Genomic DNA, 14,155 nt, shown 5'->3' on the forward strand with positions numbered 1-14,155 from the left:
AATAACAGAAAATAATGTGAAGAATGCAAGTCTTTACAGATGGAGAAGAATAACATTTATGGCAAGTCTGTTGTTAAACAATCCTTATTTTCAAATACATACAGTTATAACTACTTGATAAACAACATAGTTAATCAAATCTTTCTCTTTGAAATAATTTTTTTTTAAAAACATAGTAAATAATACAATAGTTACTTGGGAAGTGCACAAAAGCATAAATTAACAAACAGAAATTGAAAAAATAGGAGGGTAAATAGACAAGGAAGAAAAACAGTAAAGTTGTATCGAATTTCTAGTCCTCTCTACAGCTAATGGACGGTACATCAAACAGATCTAGATTAAATAAGTTCTATAACAAATCTTGAACTAAAAAAATAAATAAATTATCTGCCCTGGCATGTTTTGATACATTTAACAAGTAAAAAAAAAAACAATTTCATGCTATAAAATGCTTTGCCAAAAAGTAAAAATGCTTTATAATTCAAAGAAAAGTTGTAAATGATTTTTGAAAAAATGTATTTAAAATTTAGGATACAAAAACTATACAGACAACAAGTGATCTAAGTTTGTTAAATTGTTTTTTTTAATTTAAGTCATTTCACAGTGGACAACAGATTCACTTGGACTTCATAGGGCAGTGTTCTTGAGGAACAGTGTGAACAGAAATCAAGCAATAACACATGACCAAGTTTTACATTTGATGGTGAAAATGATATTTTTGGCAGTCTTAACAAAAATAAAAGTGCTAGATTTCTAATCTGTGTCCTTAGCACCAAATTTAGTTGGTTAAAATTGAGCTTTCATTAAATTTCAATATCTGGAAATGAACATTTGCTTTAATTAATGAAAATGATACATAAGTAATTATTTCCCTTATGTGATAATCCCAATTGAACACACATTACATTTATTATGAAAGTAGTGTGTAAAAACAAATCTGTTATGACAATTGAATAATTTATGCCAGTAATAAAACAGCAGTTGCTTGCTTTCACCTCACCTTCCGTGAACACTTTAAAAACTCGTCAATTTAAAAAAAAAACATAACGTTTAGTTTGACAAGAATGAACAGTTCAAGTAATAGAAAGACTAGTTGAGCCAATGGTTTTATACAGGAGTGCAGCAATAAGATTAGGGTCAATGCAGGATCATGTCTAAAGTTAACCTGACAGGAATATATGATATGGTATAGGGGGTTGTTATTGACCATCCAACAACCCTAACACTAACTCAGTCTATATGTGTGGAGCCAAGGACAATAGAGGACAACACAGGGCATCAAGTACATAGCCTGATTCTTAAAAATTCTTTAACACAATAAATTACATCAACCTTTAGTATATGACCTGCCGAGACTTGGCTGAGGAAACAGGTACTGGTTGTTAAAATCTCAAACATCCACCAGAAATCCACCAAAGTGGAATTCCCAAAGTTGGTGAAGTAGCCAAAATATCTGGCAACAAGAGCAGACACCAATCAGATGGGTCAAACACTGACCCAATGGCTCAGGACAGAGAACTGAGGTTGGCTGGAGAGAAGGGAGATAATGATCTACTATGGCATGACTGTCTACACACCAAATGTGACAAAGATAAAACAATTCAAATAAAATCTCGACTAGCTACCAATAAGTTTAGGCAACATTTTGAAAAAAATAAAGGGATACAACAAAATAATTATATTAAATAACATATTTTTTTTATAACAATTAACTTGAAACATCTCAACCATCTTCACTGGATGATGAGTTTGACCTATGTAAACGGAACTTCCTTCCTTTCAATTTGGCTTTCTTGAACTGTACTTTGCCATTAGAGTTACTCTCCTTTGATGGGGAACAGGAATCTGTGGGTGGGTTATTTATAGAAGGCCCAGCAGTAGCTAGGCTGCTGCCTACAGCTTGATGTGTGGGGGTACAATCTCCTCTACTCAACTCTGATGTCTGGGCAGGATGTGATGTCACTTGCGCAGAGTTCATGCATAGTTTGGACCTCACACTACAAGACGCCTCGCTGCCAGTCGTGTGGGCTCCGTTGGACCTGGAGCACCTGGGCTCACTGTCCTTGGAGCCAGACGCACACTTGGAATTGTTTTTTCTGATGAAAGCCCTGAAAGAGGCGTCAGAGTTGCTTCTGTCTAGAGTCACAGAGGCGAAGGGGTTGCTGGGTGTTTGGCTTTGGGCGGAGTTTGTCTCGGTTTTACTACAAGACGCACGTGGGGAAAGTTTTTGCGATGCTTCTGTACATGAAGACTTTCTTTTAGTATTCACAGAGCTGCTACCTGGACTGGATAAAGGACTAGAATTTGAGGCGGCGGCCTGGTTGCCATGACCACGAGATGATTGGTCAATGTTTATAACGGTGTTAAAATTATCCGGAGCAAAAGCTTGCAGTTCTGGCATAAAATACAAGCCTGAATCCAGAGCTAATGGAATGTTCCTTCTGTTTTGTGATGTCTGGGCACTTGGTGGAGATGGTGGAGTCTCAAGGGTTATAGTCTGTTGGGCCACTTCCTCCTGGGCTTCAGACAGATTGTTGTGGGCCAAGTCTGCGCTCATATGCCCATCATTTGTGTCACTCAGCGCCCGGCTGTTACTGGAGGAATCACTGGCCACCAGATTGTCCACAAAGTTCTCAATGACGTCCACTAATATATTCATGTTTGTGGCGTTGTCCCTCAGGTACTGGTCCCCGCTGTGCTGCAGGTACTCCCTGATCCGCTCAAGTTTTTTGGGATAGGCCGCCCGCTTCAACGCATAGGTTTTCTGTTTACCTTTAGCTATAACCGAGGAGATTTTCTTCCCACTGGGCTGGGAGCCAGAGTTCAAGGCCTTTTCCCTGGAGGTCATGTACCTGGAGTACATGGCGCTGAGAATCTCATCCACTTCACTGTCCGAGTCAGACGAGGTGTCGAGGTCCATGTAGAGAGGACGGGAGGATTCTTCTAACCTGCTGGATGCACTCCCTACAGTGTCGCGGGTGCTACTAGCATCCTCTCCCTCCAGACTCACAGGTGTGTCTGCTACAACATCTGGCAGACTACTACTGGGTTCCGGGCCAACCCTAGGATCGGCCGCCGCCCCCCCACCGGCGTCACTAGGCGAGTTATTGTTGTCGTCGGAACTATTCGTTATATCATCATCCGAGTCAATGTTCTGCTCAATCTCCCGCTGGATGAGGCTGTCAAAGAATGCGATCATGCACGGCTCCTCCTCCGTGCTGCCATGGCTGTAGTCATGTGACAGGAAACTGCCCGCCTGCAGTACCATGTGGATGTACTCCTCGTGGCTGTAGGCGTTTCTCTCCACCTCAGTCACATGACCTGCCTGCTGCACCAGCTCACCTGTACAGTTGGGCACGGAGAATGGACTCCACAGCTACAAGAATAAAATACATCCAATGTTTACAAGTGAAGGGGGAACAGTTGAATAATCAATAAGAATAATAAATATTTGGAAAGGGCTCTAACACAGTGGCTAGCTAGAAAAATGTTAAATTATCTGCAAAGTAGTCAAAATATTTAAAGTGAAAGAAATTATATAATGATCTTCATATTTACTTATAAACAAAGCGATTAAAATATTAATTAATTAAAGAAGACAACTGATCCAATAATATTTGTGTAACTGATAGTAAAAGAAATAAAGACTAACATGAACATTGAGAAATGGTTGCAAATGCTATTATTTTAAGATTCCAAGAAATCATAAATCTACTGAACTTGCCTTCACTTAATTTAGTACTGCCATACAGAAAGTACAGCCTGATAGTTATTAATGACATTTAAACAAAATCCTTTTTACTGGATGAGTCTGTTTCAGGCAAGGGAGATAATAAAAATATTTGAGAGAGAATATAATTTCCAACAACCATCCTGTTAACCAGATGTGTTTCACACTGGATGTAGACTCTTAGTATAAAAAAAATCTTCTTAGCTCAAGTTTATTCTCTGACATTAATAGTGAATCCTATAAACAAGTTTCAGTGGCAGATCTTATAATCCAATAATCAACTACATATAGTGGACCAATCCCCTCAAAAGATATCTGCTGGGATAATGTACAACACTTATGTGATTACCTTGATCAACTTTTCAACTCCTGATGAAATGATGAACTGGTTGTGAGGACAGTAGCGGACTTGATTCACTATAGATCTGTGGCCCTTCAAAACCATGTGGGGATGGCACTGAATATCTGAAATTTTACAAAAGACATTAAATTATGTACCAAATGAATAGCTGAAATTTTGCAAAAGACATAAATGAATATCTGAAATTTTACAAAAGACATTAAATTCCGTATCAAATGATTAGCGTATATAATAATTTAAATATCACTTCACTTATTCCCTTGTAGCCCTGCTGCCGCACCTCTCCATTGTACTTGGTTTTGAGCTAGTCTCTTAATATGGGCCAATACAAGCTCAGCAGGGCTTGCCTTTAAAGGCAGAATAGTACATAATGGGGCTGACATTTATTTTAATGAAAGATTAGCAAAATTTTTTATTGTAACCAATGGATTCAGAGTTCTAACTAAATATTATTTCAATGAAAGAACAGCATAATTTTTTTATTTTAACCAATTGATTCAGAGTTCTAACTAAATATTTCAATGAAGGAGCACATATATTTTTGTATAATTGATCAAGAGTTCCAATCCAATGCAAAAAGTGATTAAAAAAACTGCAGTAACTTACAGCCCTCAGACAAGTTGGTTGGAATCTTCCATAAGTAGATACAGAAGTCATCTGATCCAGACATGACATACTGTGGACAGAAAGATGTATCAGTTGTGTTTATATGAGCTGGGATGTTAACTAAAACTTCAAAGACTTAGCAATCTGTTAAACACTACTAGCTCAGAATTGTCTATATGGAATAAGTATACATACAACTACAATATATTTTATAGTAAGATTTTACTAAAAACATTTTAATTGTTTAAGGATATGCCGTAGAAGTGATCAAATATGCTAATGAAGAAGCTTATTATTTAGAAATATTTCTCATGTACCAAATTAAGGCACAGTAATTTTAGTATCAATTTGTTAAAGTATAAAGTAATGTAACATTAATGTACCAAGTAATGTAACATATATGTCACAAGTAAGGTAACATTAATGTATTATGTATGGTAACAAGTTATATAACATCAATGTAACAAGTAATGTTACATCTAACCTAACATACACCATACCTCATCATGAAGACCAGCAAAGCTGCAGCTCTTTAATGTACAAGCATTGTAGTACGTCTCAAAATCAAACTCATAGATAGGATGCATTTTACCAATGTCGTAAAGAATGGGTGAGGCACGTCGTCGGAGGGATAACAGTCTATCACCTCGACTGTTGAAGCGAACACTCATACAGTTGAGAACATTACTTTTGTAGTTCAGTGACCTGTGGAACAATAAATTAATTTAGTTGTTAGTCATTATTCAAAGTTAAAACATCTGGGGTCTAAAATGTGTTTTGAAGATAAAGATCAAGATACAAGTAGAATAAAGTTAGGGATTGTTTTCCAGACAAAGAAAATGATTAAATTCTGTTTTTCTTACAGCGGCTGAGTTTGTCAGTCAAACACAACTACGTTAAAAATGATTCGTTCATCGTTAGCAAAAAAAATAGTTTCAATCATAGATGGGGTAATGTCTCAGGTATTATCTGTCACAATTTCTACCTAATTGAGATGTTTACATGTCATAAAAAGACAATTGTTCTATTTAATAGATACACAAAACTTTCAGAGGTTTAAACAAATAAACACACCATCTTTCAGTAACTAGTCAATAATAAATAACAACAGTATAGTGTACACAAAGTTCAGTAACAAAATGATTTACTTTAGTGGCATCCTTATATCCCAGAGTCCAATGCCATGTTTAGAGTTGGCTGTGGCCAGCAGTCTGGGGTCTAGTGGGTTAAACATTATAGAGTGCATAGCAGAGTCCTGATTAGCCAACACAAAGGGACCTGGAAAATATAACAAAGGTCTGGGATCTAGTGGGTTAAACATTATAGAGTGCATAGCAGAGTCCTGATTAGCCAACACAAAGGGACCTGGAAAATATAACAAAGGTCTGGGATCTAGTGGGTTAAACATTATAGAGTGCATAGCAGAGTCCTGATTAGCCAACACAAAGGGACCTGGAAAATATAACAAAGGTCTGGGGTCTAGTGGGTTAAACATTATAGAGTGCATAGCAGAGTCCTGATTAGCCAACACAAAGGGACCTGGAAAATATAACAAAGGTCTGGGGTCTAGTGGGTTAAACATTATAGAGTGCATAGCAGAGTCCTGATTAGCCAACACAAAGGGACCTGGAAAATATAACAAAGGTCTGGGATCTAGTGGGTTAAACATTATAGAGTGCATAGCAGAGTCCTGATTAGCCAACACAAAGGGACCTGGAAAATATAACAAAGGTCTGGGATCTAGTGGGTTAAACATTATAGAGTGCATAGCAGAGTCCTGATTAGCCAACACAAAGGGACCTGGAAAATATAACAAAGGTCTGGGGTCTAGTGGGTTAAACATTATAGAGTGCATAGCAGAGTCCTGATTAGCCAACACAAAGGGACCTGGAAAATATAACAAAGGTCTGGGATCTAGTGGGTTAAACATTATAGAGTGCATAGCGGAGTCCTGGTTAGCCAACACAAAGGGACCTGGAAAATATAACAAAGGTCTGGGATCTAGTGGGTTAAACATTATAGAGTGCATAGCAGAGTAATGATTAGCCAACACAAAGGGACCTAGAAAATATAACAAAGGTCTGGGGTCTAGTGGGTTAAACATTATAGAGTGCATAGCAGAGTCCTGATTAGCCAACACAAAGGGACCTGGAAAATATAACAAAGGTCTGGGATCTAGTGGGTTAAACATTATAGAGTGCATAGCAGAGTCCTGGTTAGCCAACACAAAGGGACCTAGAAAATATAACAAAGGTCTGGGATCTAGTGGGTTAAACATTATAGAGTGCATAGCAGAGTCCTGGTTAGCCAACACAGGGACCTGGAAAATATAACAAAGGTCTGGGGTCTAGTGGGTTAAACATTATAGAGTGCATAGCAGAGTCCTGGTTAGCCAACACAAAGGGACCTGGAAAATAAAATAACAAAGGTCTGGGGTCTAGTGGGTTAAACATTATAGAGTGCATAGCAGAGTCCTGGTTAGCCAACACAAAGGGACCTGGAAAATGTAACAAAGGTCTGGGATCTAGTGGGTTAAACATTATAGAGTGCATAGCAGAGTCCTGGTTAGCCAACACAAAGGGACCTGGAAAATATAACAAAGGTCTGGGATCTAGTGGGTTAAACATTATAGAGTGCATAGCAGAGTCCTGGTTAGCCAACACAAAGGGACCTAGAAAATATAACAAAGGTCTGGGATCTAGTGGGTTAAACATTATAGAGTGCATAGCAGAGTCCTGGTTAGCCAACACAGGGACCTGGAAAATATAACAAAGGTCTGGGGTCTAGTGGGTTAAACATTATAGAGTGCATAGCAGAGTCCTGGTTAGCCAACACAAAGGGACCTGGAAAATAAAATAACAAAGGTCTGGGGTCTAGTGGGTTAAACATTATAGAGTGCATAGCAGAGTCCTGGTTAGCCAACACAAAGGGACCTGGAAAATGTAACAAAGGTCTGGGGTCTAGTGGGTTAAACATTATAGAGTGCATAGCAGAGTCCTGGTTAGCCAACACAAAGGGACCTGGAAAATAAAATAACAAAGGTCTGGGGTCTAGTGGGTTAAACATTATAGAGTGCATAGCAGAGTCCTGATTAGCCAACACAAAGGGACCTGGAAAATATAACAAAGGTCTGGGGTCTAGTGGGTTAAACATTATAGAGTGCATAGCAGAGTCCTGGTTAGCCAACACAAAGGGACCTGGAAAATATAACAAAGGTCTGGGATCTAGTGGGTTAAACATTATAGAGTGCATAGCAGAGTCCTGGTTAGCCAACACAAAGGGACCTGGAAAATAAAATAACAAAGGTCTGGGGTCTAGTGGGTTAAACATTATAGAGTGCATAGCAGAGTCCTGATTAGCCAACACAAAGGGACCTGGAAAATATAACAAAGGTCTGGGGTCTAGTGGGTTAAACATTATAGAGTGCATAGCAGAGTCCTGGTTAGCCAACACAAAGGGACCTGGAAAATATAACAAAGGTCTGGGGTCTAGTGGGTTAAACATTATAGAGTGCATAGCAGAGTCCTGGTTAGCCAACACAAAGGGACCTGGAAAATATAACAAAGGTCTGGGATCTAGTGGGTTAAACATTATAGAGTGCATAGCAGAGTCCTGGTTAGCCAACACAAAGGGACCTGGAAAATGTAACAAAGGTCTGAAGTGCTACACATTTCAACTTTGGTTGGTTGACATTAGATGATGGTCATCATTATTTATTTCAAACATGAAGCATCTATCATTACAGTGTTAACTAAGTTGTAGGGCCACATAGATGTAAGTAAGGTTTTTACAGCCTTATAAATTGTATGAGATAAGATATCTTCTACGTTTGTACTCAAGTCACCACCATTCAGAATCCAAAATTATGAGACAATTCTTAAAATAGCGGAAAACTTTTCAGATTTTAGCATAACTATTTTTGAAATATTGGATTGACAGGAAGTTCTTATGCATAAAGGTATGTTTGGTAAGTTTTGTTCTTAGGCTTTACCAATACACCCACCATTATCTAGCAATACACTCACCATTATCTACTGGTAGACGAGTGTCCAGGATTAAGGCTTTCCCATCATCACTGGCTGTAGCAAGGATGGTGGAATTAACAGGGTCTGGAGAAAGGCAGTAGATGGCGTCACTTAACCCGTACACAGCAGTGGACTGACAACTGGGAAACAAAAGATTACATTCATATGTCACATTTCAATAATTTCATTTAGATGTCATATTACATTCAAACGTCATATTACATTCAACAATTTGTTATGAGTGCTCACAAACTGGAGCCATGTCTCAAAGGTTAAGATTGAACTCATTATTTTTTAATGATGAGATACAATCATATAAACAGTTTTGGCTCAAATAGCTTAGAAAAACAACTTACACATTGAAATCGTGAACTATGACTTGTCCATCATTGCCTGTGACATAAAATAAAACAACACAATTAATCAAAGTAGGTATACTAATACTTCAAGACACATTTTAACCCATAACTGGAATGATATTAATTACAAACAACGCAATTATATTTCACAATAATTTTCAGAAAGGCTACCTAAGTTTAAGCTTTGGTTGAGGATTTTTATAGAAAAGAATTTTTTTAAGGCTAAACCAATAAAAATATTACTATACATTGCTGTGTACTTCTGTGATTAGGGTGTACTAATTTTACTGATAACATTCTATCTCTAACTAAACCAAGTCCTAACATGTTGCCTGCCAACCATCCAAGAAGAACCACACAAAAAATCCTCATCACATGCTTACCGCCAGTGGCAACTTTTTTATTATCCACATCAAAACAACAGGAGTTGATATTGCTTATGTGAAGTGTGTCTATCACAGTGGGTTTCTTTTTATTGAAAATTGTCTGAGCAACATTCCAGATAAGAAGACGTCTATCGTCACCACCTAAAAGAAATTGACACAAACTAGGATAACATTATATTTAACAAATTAGCTATTGAAGTGAAGCTTTTCACATTCTAAAAATGTAATGGATTAAAATACTGTCAACAATGTTTAATTATTTTTACACAGCATTATAAACATCCAATCAAGAAGTAGTATTTTGAATTTCCAATCCTAAAAAATTTAATTACCCTAGAAAATTATTATTTATTATTATTAAGTGACAAACATAGTTGTTAAATATGTAGTTATCAAGTAGGGAGATGAAATAAGATTTTAAAATGTACCATTAAAAAATTATATAGGCGCATATTAACCTTCAATTTGTACAATGCCTAAAATGTGCATTTTAGGATCAATTTTTCCCAGCTTTAAAATATTTTTATAGTGTTAGAGTTAGTCTCAATGTTATAGGTAGTTAAGGTAGATCAAACTAAGACAATGTTGTTAATTTCTCAAAGAAGTTAAACAATTAAACTGTTACTGTTAAAAAGTGTTAAGCCTACTAATTTTCCAAACTAAAAAAAACAATCACACCTAATTTGATGAACGCCTACTGAAAGTAATAGCTACTAGAATCTAGATCTACTAGATCTATTTAGATTTGATATTATATTATACAAAGCAGAATATTAATTAGTAATAATTAGACATACTAATTAATTTAATAATTATTAATTAGGGTTAGGGTCACTGAGGAGAGTGAGGAGTAATTTGAGTAATGTTGAGGCTGGGGATTATGTGCATGTCATGTGTCTGGTCTAAAATTTAAATTATTGTGAAATAAAATAATATCTCAATATTTGTACCAGAAGCAATTAGTTCTCCATCACTTGAATACTCAATTGCATTGACGCAACCAAAATGACCACGAAGATCGGTTTTAAATAGGCTCTGCGACAGTGCAGTCCGATGCCCAAACAAGATCTGTTTGGAATTTGTCAGTGATAAGCCCTGCCTTTCACGTTCACGAAGCCCTAGTGGGGTTGGTATAAAATGGTTACGTTTCATATCCATTCTGATATGGTGGTTTATTTTAATCTAATTGATAATACAATTCTCATGAACTAATCAGTAGTAAAATCGATAGATTATTTTCGATCAGCTTCTCTATTTACAAAATATTTCGTTCGGCCATGATGGTTACATTAAAAAGTTCACAACATACAACATTTCTTGTTTCTATATTAATAATGCCCAAATAAAAAGGGTACAAACAAGACAAAGATACATAGGTCTAAACAAAAAATTAGGCTTCCCTATCTATTTTTATTTAGGGTATGAAATACACCATAGATTTACACATATTAAACTGGAGACTTCGAAAACTACGATTGATTAATTTCATAATTCCATAACTGTAAGTCGATGTGTCCGTAATCAGGGACACCCTGCTTTTTCTGTTGACGCCACCTTTCAGGGTCACGAATTTTATGTCACGAAATATATGCATTTTTAAGTCAAATTAGATCAAATGCATATTTACAAATTAAAACAGAAGGCAGTTAGCATATTAGTCTAGAACTTGCCTTCCAGAAGAAGGTCATTGTTTTAAAAGATGTAATAAGTAGTTATAGATCCTTTAAACTATACTTAAAATAAAAAATAAATTAATAGAGGAAATATTAAACGTATAATTATTTCTTATTTGCCATTCGACATTTGATCAGGGTTACTTTCAGACATTTTCCTCCCGGGAGGGGGGGGGGGGGCACTTGACACATCCAGTGGGACGCACGTAAAATATCTCGGGGTGGGGCTGGGTCTGCAGACACTGGCTAAAATAGTTTATATATGTCTATGTAAAATATCTCTTTTCGTTAGGGGGGGGGGGGGGGCGGTACACCCCCCTTTCACCCCTCTCATCCTGAACAGAGGCCCGAAAAAATCCGCTATGATTCTGCTTTGATTGATCGATATGATTCTGATGGTCTAATATTAATCATGTTTTGTCAATGGTGGGAATAAAAATTCTAAATTGACCAAATTAATTATTGAAACATGAAATCGTTAGCCTACTTCAAAGTATCCATGAAAATACAAAAAAAAAATAATAAAAACTAAAAAAAAATCTCCGCTTGCTTCCCTTACACTACAGTTTTATCTCTAGCCACATCGCATCTTCAGATGACCTACATTAATGACATGACGTCAAATTACTGGGCGGGGGGGGGGGGGGGGGTGAATTTTAAAATGACAAGAGGTTGTTCCAAAAACATGACGTTTGAAAAACCAAATTTGCAGCTAAAATTGAGTGTTTAATTCAAATTGTTTAAAAACAGACTTAGGTTGGCCAAATAAATTTCCTTTCGTCCACGTTAAATAAGGCGGATTCAGATATGTTAATATTTGAAAATGTATTTGCTTTCTCTAAGAAGAAAATTAAGTTAGGACTGTTGGGTTGAAGTATGTTACTTGGTGGGGGGTGGGGGGTGTTCTCCTCAGATATTGTAAGCACGGAGTATGAGATTTCATTTCTAAAGGCATCCTAAAGACCTTGAAGACATTTATGAACAATAGAACAATGTAAAAATTATGCTACTAAGCCTTATATGAGGCTCATTAAAGTACTATTAGACAATGAGTTACTAAGATCAAAACATTTGCTGCCAAAACTCTTTGACTTGCTAATTAGCTGCGTTCCGATCAGTAGGCGCGCTGGCCGTGATCGTATAGTGCAGGGGTCTCCAAACTTTTCAGTCCGAGGGCCGCATTAACTATCAAATTTCAGTTCGGGGGCCAGTTTCTTCCAGGCATGTCTTTGATTTTTCTAGGCAAACTTTCTCAGCAATCACCAACAAACGATTTTTCCTTGGACGAAAAAGATCTCCGCGGGCCGGATGAGAGGACTTTGCGGGCCGCATCCGGCCCGCGGGCCGTAGTTTTGGAGACCCCTGGTATAGTGGTTAGTACTTCGCGTTGTGGCCGCGACAACCCAGGTTCGAATCCTGGTCACGGCATATAGCTGTGCTTGTCTCGCACTGCCAAGTCTACTTATTTTTTTAGCTGTCTCCATAATTTATTCTTTTTTTTTTTTTTTTAACTTTCTTACATTATTTCAATAATTCCTTTTTCTTTTTCTTTTGATCTACATAGTTTCTTCTCCTTCAACCTTCTTCTGACCTGACTTTAATTTATTAACTGCTGTCTATTAATTTTGATGAGGTTCGACTTTTTACATTGATTTCAAATATTTAAGCAAGCGTCTTCTCCACCTTCTCATAAACCAATACAGTCGGCCCACATTAGGTTCTAACTTGTTGCACACGATCATCCAATTAAGTTTCCGTATTTGATGCCAAAGGGTCGTCCAGCCCCCTCCCACCCACCCAACCACCACCCACCTCTCGACAAAATTTAAAAAAAAATTATTTACAACTTAAAAAGATTATATATATGCCTTTTAACATTATCTGCCATCAGAAATTTCAAGTCACTTACCTTGAAAATTAATATATTAAAGAAACCTGAACTGACGTCACCAATCCAGTCCCGTCCCCCCACCCCCCCATCCCGGACAATTAATGATTGCAAACAGTTTGTAATCACTAAAATAAAGTCTTAAATGCACCCCCTACTTCCCCCACCCCACACACAATTTCAAGCCCCCCCCCCCCCCCCCCACTTACCAGGATGATTAATATTTTAAAGAACCTGAACTGACGTCCCCTATTCAGTCCACCCCCCCGCCCTCGCCCCCCATCCCGGAAATTAATGATCGCAAACTGTTTGAAATTACTAAAATAAAGTCTTTAATGTACCCCACTCCCCCACCCCACATACAAAAACTAACGTACACAATTAACATAATAAAACACAAAATCTTAAAAAACAAAACTAAATTGGGAAACCAATTAATTAAATAAAACAAAAAAAAATAAGTAGGCTTGGCAGTGCGAGACAGCACAGCTATATGCCGTGACCAGGATTCGAACCTGGGTTGTCGCGGCCACAACGCGAAGTACTACCACTATACGATCACGGCCAGCGCGCCTACATATGTCTTCCACATATCTTTCCACAACTATATTTTAAGTAAACTTGTGTTTGTTTTTTCTTGAATAGTTTCATATAAAGATTATTGTTTGTTTTATTTTTTTTAAGTAGTCCGAATACTTTGTTTCTTTTCTTTTGTTCTTCTAAAATCTAAAATACTGATCTGACTCCGCAGAAGTCTAGATCTAGTAGGCAAGTTTTGTGTGTGGTAATAATTGGCACTACCCACCCAGAAATAAAACTTTATAGAAATTATTTCTTTAATCATTTATTTAATCTATAGACAGACCTATATCTTTAAGATATACTATTACTATGTCATAGCATTAAAACCATCTAAACAGTGATTCTTCCAGACTTTTTTCTCCGGGGGGGGGGGGGGGGGCACTTGAAAATTTCGGGGGGGCGGAGGGGGGGGGGGGGGGGGGGGGGGCGGTAGACTTTCTTCGGGGGGGGGGGGGGGGGGCGGACACTGTTAAAAGTATATATTTTCTATATAAATTATATAAATTTCATTTCATTCGGGGGGGGGGGGGGGGGGGCGGTAGAAT

General features: G+C 37.5%; 1 protein-coding gene and 1 non-coding gene across 2 annotated transcripts; both read right to left on the minus strand.

The window, feature by feature from the left end:
* Nucleotides 1-1,369: 1,369 nt before the first annotated feature.
* LOC131948941 (DDB1- and CUL4-associated factor 5-like) lies at nt 1,370-10,738 on the minus strand. The gene is made up of 9 exons (XM_059310675.1): nt 10,418-10,738; nt 9,465-9,608; nt 9,079-9,115; nt 8,723-8,862; nt 5,846-5,975; nt 5,198-5,402; nt 4,698-4,767; nt 4,080-4,195; nt 1,370-3,376 (listed from the first exon to the last, which is right to left on the minus strand). The coding sequence occupies exons 1-9, from the start codon at nt 10,623-10,625 to the stop codon at nt 1,724-1,726; spliced, it is 2,703 nt and encodes a 900-aa protein (XP_059166658.1). The 5' UTR covers nt 10,626-10,738; the 3' UTR covers nt 1,370-1,723.
* Nucleotides 10,739-13,522: 2,784 nt separating this feature from the next.
* Nucleotides 13,523-13,593, minus strand: Trnah-gug (transfer RNA histidin (anticodon GUG)). Its single transcript has one exon. It is a non-coding gene; the product is annotated as a tRNA-His (tRNA).
* Nucleotides 13,594-14,155: the final 562 nt, after the last annotated feature.

Source organism: Physella acuta, unplaced genomic scaffold (genome assembly GCF_028476545.2).
Source record: "Physella acuta isolate Inbredline_101_S28 unplaced genomic scaffold, ASM2847654v3 ptg000060l, whole genome shotgun sequence".
Taxonomy (NCBI): Eukaryota; Metazoa; Mollusca; class Gastropoda; family Physidae; genus Physella; species Physella acuta.

What these genes read in the sequence shown, in the direction of transcription:
- LOC131948941 (XM_059310675.1), bottom strand. Translation starts at nt 10,625, where the DNA reads ATGGATATGAAACGTAACCATTTTATACCAACCCCACTAGGGCTTCGT. An exon ending in ATAGTTCACGATTTCAATGT is followed by an intron (nt 8,863 to 9,078) that starts GTAAGTTGTTTT and finishes TTTGTTTCCCAG; the next exon opens with TTGTCAGTCCACTGCTGTGT. An exon ending in TCGTCTACCAGTAGATAATG is followed by an intron (nt 5,976 to 8,722) that starts GTGAGTGTATTG and finishes TATATTTTCCAG; the next exon opens with GTCCCTTTGTGTTGGCTAAT.